General features: G+C 37.8%; 1 protein-coding gene across 1 annotated transcript in view; it reads right to left on the reverse strand.

Moving 5' to 3' along the window:
* ppp1r9a (protein phosphatase 1, regulatory subunit 9A) overlaps positions 1–12,534 on the reverse strand; it is a gene marked incomplete at its 5' end in the record, with an annotated part of 81,302 nt that overhangs the window by 20,027 nt on the left and 48,741 nt on the right. Inside the window, 3 exons of the mRNA XM_079829735.1 lie at positions 3,914–4,010; positions 6,943–7,172; positions 11,803–11,856. Of these exons, the coding sequence (XP_079685861.1) occupies positions 3,914–4,010; positions 6,943–7,172; positions 11,803–11,856 (381 nt within the window). The remainder of the gene's footprint in view (positions 1–3,913; positions 4,011–6,942; positions 7,173–11,802; positions 11,857–12,534) is intronic.

The raw sequence follows: 12,534 nt of genomic DNA on the forward strand, positions 1-12,534 counted from the left end.
AGTGGGCATCACTACAAACTAAACCTTTTTTAAAGTGGCCCTATTATGGCATTTGAAAGGTTCTTATTTTTGTTTTGGGAGTCCTCAACAACAGGTTTACATGCATGCAAGGTCAAAAAACACTTTCATTGTCTTATAATATGCATTTATTTTTACCTTATTTGCTCAACGACTCCCAAAGGATTTGCTCAACGATTCATTTTTCCAAACCCTTCCTTTGCGTGACGCTAATTTAAATGATTGGTCAGATGATCCAGTCAGTTGTGATTGGTCAGATGATCCAGTCAGTTGTGATTGGTCAGATGATCCAGTCAGTTGTGATTGGTCAGATGACCCAGTCAGTTTGGATTGGTCAGATGATCCAGTCAGTTGTGATTGGTCAGATGATCCAGTCAGTTGTGATTGGTCAGATGATCCAGTCAGTTGTGATTGGTCAGATGACCCAGTCAGTTGTGATTGGTCAGATGATCCAGTCAGTTGTGATTGGTCAGATGATCCAGTCAGTTGTGATTGGTCAGATGACCCAGTCAGTTTGGATTGGTCAGATGATCCAGTCAGTTGTGATTGGTCAGATGATCCAGTCAGTTGTGATTGGTCAGATGATCCAGTCAGTTGTGATTGGTCAGATGATCCAGTCAGTTGTGATTGGTCAGATGATCCAGTCAGTTGTGATTGGTCTACTGCGTGCAGCGCATATCGGAAACGGAACGCCTATCCCCATTACTTTATTACAGCTTGTCAAGTGTTGAAAATTTTATACAGTGTATGAACCATAGACCGTAAAAAAATATGGACGACGCAACTTCATTGACTTCCGCTGACCATAGTTGAAGCTTTCGTAGGCCCGCACACGGCGCTGACATCTTGGGACCGAGTCTGCGCAGTAGCGATCTCGGGACCGGAGTTGCGCAGTAGAGAACAGGAAGTAGAGACGCGATTATCAAAAGCCCGCCCACACTCTCGCAGATGAGGAACAATTAATTATGTTGGTGTGAAATAAACAGTTATAGAAATGTAGAAATGAAAGCTAAAGCTCCAATCTCCTCCCCAAAATCCCGAAAAAAGTCTGTTAGTGCCTCAGTGACAACATCACTCAGAGAAGCCGTCAATCTCAGCTGTCAATCATGACGTCACACCCCGCGTTTTTATAGCATCACATAACTCACTAAAACTAAACTTATTTAAAAAACGAACACTTGAAATGAAATCATCGTAATAAAAACTGCCTAGAATGACAGAAACCATCTTTAGGAAACAATTATTTGAAGTGTAATTGAATTGTTTAGTGTGTCTCACGTCCATTCAAATACATGGAGGGGTGGGGTTTAGGAGCTATACTGGGACCGGCCACCGGGGGGCGATCGAGGCGCGGAGGCTTCAGTTTCTGACAGGAGTGCTACAGGCTTGGTATGAACAGACATGGCATCAATTTTGCCTGACCAATTCTAGTGAGTTGCTGATGAACCAGAAAGTCAATTGCAAACACGACTGGAGCAGGACCTTTCCCATTGTTAAGTGTCAATGTAGTTTATGGCACTTCAGGCCGAGTGAACACGCAGAATCGGAGTAAGAATATCTGAGAAGTGACGTGCTGTAATCTGATTAATCTTGCTGCCTGTCACCATTTAGTAGTTCAGTTCAGAACACTTTAATCTAATAAACAATTTACCATTCTATCTAATATTTGTATGTGCTGTTTTTATTTTTTTAAACAAAGTATAGAGCTCTTAGCTTAGCAACATGCTAATGTCATGTTGACTGAAATCAACAGTGAGCCGTGTCTTTTAAAAAAAAAGATATTGATACTTTTACTGTATAAAAATGCCAAGCAAGGTTGAAAATGCAGGCAATAGGCCTATGCTAATGTTTCGTCTTGACGTCACAACAAAATGACTTGGGATTTGTTTTAAAAGTGATTTGTTTAAATAGTCGACTCTTACTTTTGAGAGACAATAACTTTATATAGAGTCAGATTTAAAACTTTGCAGGATGTTTTCATTAACTTATAACTGTTACCAGTGATGGGAATAACGGCGTTATAGATAAACGGCGTTACTAACGGAATTATGTTTTTCCGTAACGAGTAATCAAACCAATTACTGGTTCTCCCGTTACAACCCCGTTAGCGTTACTGAGAATAAAATGCGCCGTTACTATAATTGAGCTCACTGAAGCGGTTTTCACCTGAACAGGCTCTGTCAGTCGGACCTGCAACGTTTTTTTTTCTCTGGTTGGTGTGTGTGCGGGCGTGCATGCCATGCGTGTTGGGCAGTGGGTGGGGTGGTACACATAACTGATGATGATTGGTGGGTGGGAGACAAGGTTGAGGTTGATAGGTTGAGTTCACACACACACACACACACACACACACACACACACACACACACACACACACACACACACACACACACACACACACCTATGACACACATGCACATGCATCTGCATAGTCACACACACCAAGTCCAACGACTTCAAAGGTAGTTTTCGCAAACTGGTAGTATAAGCGCTACTTTTCCCTCGTTGAGGTGAAAGGTAAGAATGTTTATGTAACGTGTAACTTATGCCCAGGAAGAAAGAGTCTCTCCACGCCGGTGGCAAGTAATTCTAATCTAATGAAGCGCCTCACATCATCACATGCCGCCACAAAATTAGTGGCTAAAAACCCAGGTAATAACGTGAGCTCCACTAGCAAAGGAGTTGTATAGTACTGATAATATTTACACTATAGTAGGCCTACTGATAATATTTACAATAATGTATTGAATTTGATAGGTGTCTCTCACATTGTCCCACAGCAACATACAATAGTGTACATTAATGTACAATATTTTATAATAATAATTTATTCTATTTAGTGTCCAATTCATTAATTTGACATATTTAATATTGGGGTCATCCAAGTTTTGAAAAAAAAAAAAAGTAACACAGTAGTTACTTTCCCTGGTAATCAGTTACTTTTATAATGATGGAACTCAGTTACTAACTCAGTTACTATTTGTAAAAAGTAACTAGTAACTATAACTAATTACTTTTTTAAAGTAACGTGCCCAACACTGACTGTTACACACTACATGAAAGGTCATTTAAAAAAATCCATAAACTTTCATGGCCCCCAGGATATTTTGTTGCATGAATAACTGAACATCTAATATATATATATATATATATATATATATATATATATATATATATATATATATATATATATATATATATATATATATATATATATATATATATATATATATATATATATATATATATATATATAAAAAGAACAGAGCCTCTGCTTTTAAACCAAAAATTGTTTTCTTCAAGCTTCATGAATTACTTGAATGTGGGTAAGTTTCATTAAAAAAAGCAACATTTTGAACAAAACGCTGAGAAAATAGTGTTTTTTCAAAGACAACAACATGCAAAAGCCATGCTTTTATCACTTGTTTCTGCTCATTTTACCTGTGCTTTGATCTGGAGATTCAGTACTCATTCAGAAGTGGCGTAATAGCGCCCCCTACCGAATAATAGTGAAGACATGGAAAGCCGGAAAATTCCGTCAATGGCGGAGAAGCGTTGTCTCATAAACGACGGAAAATTCTGTGATTGATCGGGAGTTAATTGTGCACGCTAATAGCACCATTTATTGACATGCTCACTTTCACCTGACTTTCAGCAGATCACTTAGGACTACTGGGCGTTACATCACCTAATTAATATTCATAAGGCAAACTGACCAGGTTTGTAATGTTTTCATATTCCAGTAGAACAATATATACTGCAATATATATTTTCCATATGGGCTCGCAAACTGACTAATGAAAAGGGACTTTTGGATGATTTCACATTCTGAGACAGTTGCCATGAAATGCAGTGAAGTGCACTGACATGTGCGTGTGTGTGTGCAGATAATTACCCTCACTTGAAGACTCTGGATTTCAGCCAAATGAGCCTTTTCCGCCTCCTCCAGCCTCTTCTTCTCTGCATCCTCCCTCTGTGCAAACTCCATCTCTCTGAAAGCAACCAAAGAGAGATAATGTTTGTGCTCATATATGGGCTGAGACGGGGGGGTTGTGGACCTATTAGTTTATTTTGAAGGGCTTTGAGAGCAGAGAGCCTCATTATCAAGCAAATGACTAAAAACTAATCCATCAAACTACTGTCAACTGAAAGACTTCTCATTCAATGCCGTCCCATGACTGCTTACTCAGGCTTGTCGTCATGGACAGACAGCGCCTCTGCGGTTAACTATGGTGATAATGCCTGAAGAGAAATCACAATTAAAGGCAGTCAGGCTCCAGAGGAGAGGAGTTGTGATAGAAATGACCATAGAGATCAGCTCACGTCGTCCATTAATTGGGTTTGAGAAATACGCACAGACATTATGACACTGTCGGGGAGACGTTATACAGTGCACAACTGTACGATTGCAGCATCTTTTCATTTATAACCTAAGCTGCATTTAAGCACACAATCTGCCCTGTTGAAAAAGACTAGGATGATTTGGATGATGTTCAAGCTTCTAGCTGCCAGAAAGACCATGCTAATCTTCACCAGCTACATCAGCATAAACCTTGCCCAGCTTGACTATTGTATTTACAGTAAGAAAGACTTTGCATGAAAATGGCTACAAGCCATTTCTTGTCACCAGGGCTCTGTGCCAAAACATAGTGAGCTGCCTATGTACATCAACACAAACACTCCTGACACAAAGGCTGCATTATTATGTTGTGCTTTTTTGTTTAAATCCTACAAGCAACATTGCATGTATCATTTGTGGAGAAGCCAATCCCATAAAGCACTGCAAACAGCTTTGAATCCACCCAAAATGGTGGGCAAAGTGAGATAATATTCTTATCATTATAAATACAATTGACCGTTCGCAAAGACCCGCCCCCTTTAGTTACTGTTGCTATGTCCGACAAGCCATGGCGTTCTCACACACGTTTTCACGTAGAGAAAATACACCGCGGAGCAAAGAGGACACTGACAACACACCGACAGACAGGACAGAGCAAGTAACTTTTGATATGAAACAAAGTCTCAACTTTGAAATTGTCATTTTGTAAAGAAAATCTAACAATAAATGCCGTTTTGTGGCTCTTTAATGTGTCGTGATCTCTGTTGCGCCTCAGTTAAAGCTGCTCGTGAACCGATTATCTCTTCCTTCTAATTCATTGATAAGCATGAAATAAACATGAATGAACACTAAAAGAAATGTTGTTTCAACCGCGGAAAGACGTCAGCACACACCATTTTTCCAAGTTCAAGTCCACCGACATTAAAGCTGCACTATGTAACTTTTCCGTCCACTAGATGTCGCCTATTCAAAACAAAGGCGTAGTTTGATGGCGCCAAGTTTGAGCGCAGAATCTTGGGACATGTGGTCTTCACCTCACAGCCGGTGGAAAAGAATCGGGATAGGACTCGGGCAGAAATCATGTTCATGGATGTGATTATTAACGTTACTGTAGTATGAAGGAGAAGCAGGAGCGATTGTTAATAAGATGAACACAACACACGCCTCGCGAGCAGCGGGACTTTTATTATGCCACAGTCGCCGGCGCCACTTCCGCTTTTCCGGTCATGAGTATGAGGTAACGCAGCTCTGTTTATCATATTAGACACATCTGAGTGTATTGATGATGTTATGACGTTACTCTGTGTGTTCACTCGGCGGCTGCTATGACACTTGTTCACACTGCAGTTAGAGAAAAGTGTTTCTGCAGAATAAAACCGGAAACCGAGGGTAACGCAGATATGACGCCATCGACAGGCGACTCCCTTACACGTCCCGGTTCCTTGGTTAAAATAACAATTTTCTCACCATTTACAAATAGTTGGAAACATTTGGGATATTGTAAGTACTCAACTGAACAAAATATATAACACTGGCCTAGTGGTTTTTGGATATTTTACTGAAAAAATGTTACATAGTGCACCTTTAATCTACTAACTCTTCTGAATGCTTTGTCGACAAAGCGGCAGATTCGGCGATGTGATTAGTCAGATCACTTGTCAATCAAACTTGCAGCGAAGGGTGAATTAATTCAATACCAAAATTATTTAGAAAGAACACTTTAATCTAATTAAAAATGTACCATTCTACCTAATATTGGTATGTTCTGTTTATTTTTTTAAACAAAGTATAGAGTTGTTAGCTTAGCAACATGCTAATGTAAAGCTCTACTGAAATCAACAGTGAGTCGTGTCTTTTTACTCTGTAAGGATGCATTAAAGTAATCAAAGGTGACAGTAAAGATATTTATAATGTTACAAAATATTTATATTTAAAAAATAATTCTGTTCTTGTGAACAGTCTAATTTTCAAAGAATCCTGAAAAAGTAAAATGTATCACGTTTTCCACAAAAATATTAAGCAGCACAACTGTCTTCACATTGATAATAATTAAAAATGTTTCTTGAGCAGCAAATCATCATATTAGAATGATTTCTGAAGGATCATGTGACACTGAAGACTGGAGTAATGATGCTGAAAATACAGCTTTGATCACAGGAATAAATTACCATTATATTTTATATATATTATTTAAATTGTAATAATTAAAATAATTGTAACTTCTTTCAAAAACATCTAACCGACGCCAAACTTTTGAACGATAGTATATATTCCTCTAAGTGTTTCCAATTTGGGTTGATTATGCAGCAATGGTTAGGATGCTGCCTAAGAAAGCTCCTATGTATGCAAAAGAGTTTAGGAACACCGCTCATTTAAAAACTCAGAAGCTCTTTTGCTGCCATTTATGGTAATCAGCTCATTTGTTTCTTTCGTGATAGAATGGGAACCATATAATCAAGATACTTATCTTCAGCACTGCGCTGCTATTATAATTACCTGAAATGCAATTAGTATTCTCTTGGAATTCTCGTATGTTTAGTGGGCGTAGTAGTTAAAGTACTCTTCGATCATCTTAGTAAATGTACCTCTGCTGGAAGTCTTTAATGAGCTTCTTGGCCTTGTTGTACTTCTTCTCCAGGGTCTGATACTGACTCTGGGCCTCCTTCAGATGCTCGTTGACCGTATGGCACAGCGTCTGAGCCTCAATCCAATAGCTCTCCAGTTTTAGCATCCTCTCCTTGTTATCCTCGATGCTTTGCTTGAGCTGCGTCTTCTCTCTCTCCCACCGTGCCTTCTCTTTTTCCACTGCGGCCAGCTAAACGGAGAGACCAGGATGGAGACACAGGGAGGAAATAAAGCATATGGTGAACAATAAAGACACCATGAAAAAAAAACAGACCCTATTTACTTTACTAAGAAATGATCCTGGATAGGATAGATAGACAGAAATACAGGCAGGATAGACAGACAGTAGATAGATAGACAGACAGACAGACATGATGGATAGACAGACAGACAGATAGACAAACAGACAGGATAGGCAGACAGACAGACAGACAGAGATAGATAGACAGGTAGACAGACAGGATAGACAGATAGATAGAGAGACAGACAGGATGGATAGGCAGACAGATAGACAAACAAACAGGATAGGCAGATAGACAGACAGACAGGATAGATAGATAGATAGATAGATAGATAGATAGATAGATAGATAGATAGATAGATAGATAGATAGATAGATAGATAGATAGATAGATAGATAGATAGATAGATAGATAGATAGATAGATAGATAGATAGATAGATAGATAGATAGATAGATAGATAGATAGACAGACAGACAGGATAGGCAGACAGACAGACAGGATAGATGGACAGACAGATAGATAGACAGGCATGATGGATAGACAGACAGATAGACAAACAGGATGGATAGACATATAGATAGACAAAGAGACAGACAGATACACAGACAGACAGGATAGATAGACAGACAGACAGACAGATAGACAAACAGACAGATAGATAGACAGACAGACAGACAGACAGACAGACAGGATGGATAGACATATAGATAGACAAAGAGACAAACAGATACACAGACAGACAGGATAGATAGACAGACAGACAGATAGACAAACAGACAGGATAGATAGACAGACAGACAGATAGACAGACAGACAGACAGACAGGATAGATAGACAGACAGATAGACAAACAGACATGATAGATAGTCAGACAGACATACAGACAGATATATAGAGAGACAGACAGAGATAGTTAGACAGACAGACAGGATAGACAGACAGACAGAGATGGTTAGACAGACAGACAGGATAGATAGTCAGACGGACAGACAGATAGATAGAGAGACAGACAGACTGACAGGCAAAGAGGATAGACAGACAGACAGACAGACAGACAGACAGACAGACAGATAGATAGATAGATAGATAGATAGATAGATAGATAGATAGATAGATAGATAGATAGATAGATAGATAGATAGATAGATAGATAGATAGATAGATAGATAGATAGATAGATAGATAGATAGATAGATAGATAGATAGATAGATAGATAGACAGACAGACTGACAGGCAAAGAGGATAGACAGACAGACAGACAGACAGACAGATACACCGATAGATAGAGATACAGACATGATGGATAGACAGGCAGACAGATAGATAGGCAGACAGACAGACAGACAGATAGACAAACAGACAGGATAGATAGATAGACAGACAGACAGACAGACAGACAGGATAGACAGACAGACAGAGATAGTTAGATAGATAGACAGGATAGATAGACAGACAGACAGACAGATAGAAAGAAAGAGAGACAGACATGATAGATAGATAGACAGACAGACAGACAGGATAGATAGACAGACAGACAGACAGATACACCGATAGATAGAGATACAGACATGATGGATAGACAGGCAGGCAGACAGATAGATAGACAGACAGATAGACAGGCAGACAGGATAGATAGACAGACAGACAGGCATATAGACAGGCAGACAGACAGACATACAGATAGACAGGCATATAGACAGGCAGACAGACATTCAGATAGACAGGCAGACAGACAGACAGACATACAGATAGATAGACAGGCAGACAGATAAACAGATAGGATAGATGGACAGACAGATAGTGAGACAGACAGACAGATCTTAGTACATCTTAGGACAGTAGTCTACAAATTGTCCACATTTCCTCAAATTTCACTTTACTTTCATCTAGTTTTTAATTGTTCTGCAGTGTGATAAATCAATTTCGTATAAAATATTAGGCTAAGCAAAATACTGTTTTGAAAAGTGTATAGCATGTCACCGCAGAAAGTATTTCACGTCAGCTACCCCTACTGTACATGCAGAGTCTGTCAACCCGGGCAAATGACTATGGAGACTTAAAAAAGCACAGATTAATCAACTGTAAATCCCAAATCCAGCAAAATCTCTCAGTAATAAGATAAGAAGCTCTTTTCATCCAATTTATATGCACATGCTATCAGAAATACATGGCCTGAAGGAGAGCGTCACAAAATATACAACTGCTTTAATACAGATGATTAAAAATTACTAGACGATTAAGGGGATAGAGGGAATTATCACAGGAAACAAAAGTCGTGTCTCATCAGCCAGAGGAATATCAATAGCTTTGTTCACACCGTACTCAAGTTCAAATTTAACCCTGACTGTCCACACTGTCTTTTTACAGGTGGTGAACAGTGTAATCAATATCTGGCACGTGTATCTACTTTATTTCACAAAGCAGAAGTAAGCTATTTAAGTTCAGAATAATGTGAGTATTGATGTAAGCTTCTGCACTTTGCCAAGAGACTTTCTCAGACAGCAACTGAGAGCAGCTGTCAGTGTGGAAATGATTTTGATTCTGCTCATGTCCATCATGACATCTCACCGCTGGACTGAGAGAAGGTGCTTTATGCATTCATGCAGATACTGTCCAAAACCGCTGACTCATTCACTACATAGTGAATGCCAATGTGGAGATTGGAAATTGCTAAAATTGTATGTTTCATATGCATAATGTTCTGAATGACAAATAAAAACCCTACATGGTTTGCTGTTCAAAAAACAAAACAGATTTGAGTCGGATACAACAAAAAAATTGACAGTGTTGTTATTGTTAACTAAAACAGAAACTAAAACTATAACTTTTGAAAATAAAAAAAAGCTGACATAATATATATACAGTGGCAAGAAAAAGTATGTGAACCGCTTGCAGAATCTGTGAAAATGGGAATAATAAAAAGAAAAATGGGAATAATGCATTAAGAGCCGGGGGGTGAAAACCTATTAAATTTGAAGATCAAGGTAAATTGTACTTAATTTGTCTTCCGAGAAACATGCAAGTATCTTCTGTTGCTTGTGAAGGGCAGTACTAAATTAAAAAAAATGATAATTAAACAAAATAAGAAAAATTTGGACCTTTTCATCCTGTTCAAAAGTTTTCACCCCCGCCTCTTAATGCATGGTGTTTCCTTCTGGAGCATTAGTGAATGTCTGAACCTTTTTTAATAGTTGTGTTTGAGTCCCTCAATCGTCTTCAGTGTGAAAAGATGGATCTTAAAATCATACAGTCCCTGCTGGAGAGGGTTAGAATATGCAAAAGATGCTGGAAAACTGAAGAATGTGCAGGACCTGGAGGATTTTTCTGAAGAACATTGGTCAGTTTAACTGCTCAGGACGAACAAGGGACTCATGAACAACCATCACAAAACAAAAAAACAGCAATGGGTCATCCAGGGAACGACACACAGTATTGAGAATTAATGGTTCATAAACTTTTGATCAGGGTCATTTGAATAAATTCAGCTATTTTTTTGTCTTGTGGACTATACGTAAACATATTTTATGTGAAATATCTTATTCACGACGGTACTAAATAAAAAATAACATGCATTGTGTATGATCTCTCTTATTTAGTTAAAATTATTCACATTTTCACTGATTCTGCAAGTGGTTCACATACTTTTTGTTGCCACTGTATATTAGATGAAAAACGTATCTTAAAAAGTTTAAGTTGAATAACTAAAGTTACTAAAACAAAAAGCTGAAATAAAAATTAAAGCTATACAGTAATATGTATATTTTTAAAAGAATAAAAAGGATAAAGGCACATTACAAGGTTACTAAAAACTAAACTAAAATCAATATAAAAATAAAATATTCAAAATATTAATAAATGCTATAAGAGCCCTAGTGAAAAAAACTGTACCAAAATGTATTTATTTCATACTAAGTATACTACAAAACCATTAACATATTTACTGATATGTCGGTTGAGACTTAGATATAAATATTATAATTAAACTTTATGTGGAGTACTTCTTTATTGCACAATGCACATTTATTATTATTAAGCTTAAATTGGTTTTAATATCCATTTTAGTAAGGATAGCATGATTACTGTATAACATCAGTGTTTAAATGCATGATATTTAAAGTGTAGCTAAAGTATTCTCGCAATAGTTCCACTTTAGCACGATCAAATATACTTCCGTATATCTTTAGTTGGACCTAAGCACTATTTCTGGTTTTAGTACAAAATTAGTTGTTCCAATTTAGCAGACTTTAAGTATACCAATTTAGTATGCTAGAAGTACAATTGCAGGGTATTTATATTAAGTACATAAATATGTAAATGTATTTGTAATATAGCATAAAATAAATGTATTTCAAATACATTTTAGTATATTTATTTTTCACTAGGCAAGGGAGTATACAACTATAATACAACTAAAATAATCCTGCGGATGCATTCTCCTCTTCCCTTGTTCATAATAACAAATAAAAGTCCTAAAACTAGTATTAAGGAGTTGAAACAAAACAACAACATCCAATTTGTAGCTTAACTCCATTTGTGGGGGGGAAACACATATTAGCAGATACAGTAGTCTCTTACCTTGTTCTTCAGTTTCTGGATCTCGGCTTCAGTGACAGTGTGTTTAATCTGCAGCTGTAGACACAAAGTGATGAGAGAGAGTAGATGAAAGATGACTGGATGATCAGGGACAATCTCCCTCTGAAGGGAACTGACCAGAGATGCTCTCTTTCTGCGTGACAACTCTCTCTCTCTCTCTCTCTCTCTCTCTCTGTGTGCAAATGCAGACTCAAGAGAAAGAACAGGAGAGAGGGAGCAGGAAAACGACAACTGAGGAAGAAGGAGTGAGCTCTGGGATCAAATATTTATATAGAAAGATTATAGTCTCTCATCAAGAGCAATTTATAAGAAAAGCTGTGAAGACAATAGATAGATTCTGAGATGAACGTTATGCTCACTGTATATATGCTGGATCTGGGTCATGTGGTTTTGTATGAGTTGTATTGACAAAATGAAAAGGATCAATGGAACGTTTATTTTCTCCATTGATTAAGATGTCAAGGTGGGTACAAGGTACTGCTTTCTTTTTACATACTTAACCAGATCTAAAAATTACTCAAATCAAGATGAATTGGTTGATTAGTGGCACAATTCACTCTTAAATGAAATGTTGATATGTACACTCATGACGCCACGTTTGAGCGCAGAATCTTGGGACATGTGGTCTTCACCTCATAGCCGGTGGAAAAGATTCGGGATAGGACTCGGGCAGAAATCCTGTTCATGGATGTGATTATTAGCGTTACAGTAGTA

Source organism: Gobio gobio (assembly GCF_949357685.1).
Source record: "Gobio gobio genome assembly, chromosome: 11".
Lineage (NCBI taxonomy): Eukaryota > Metazoa > Chordata > Actinopteri > Cypriniformes > Gobionidae > Gobio > Gobio gobio.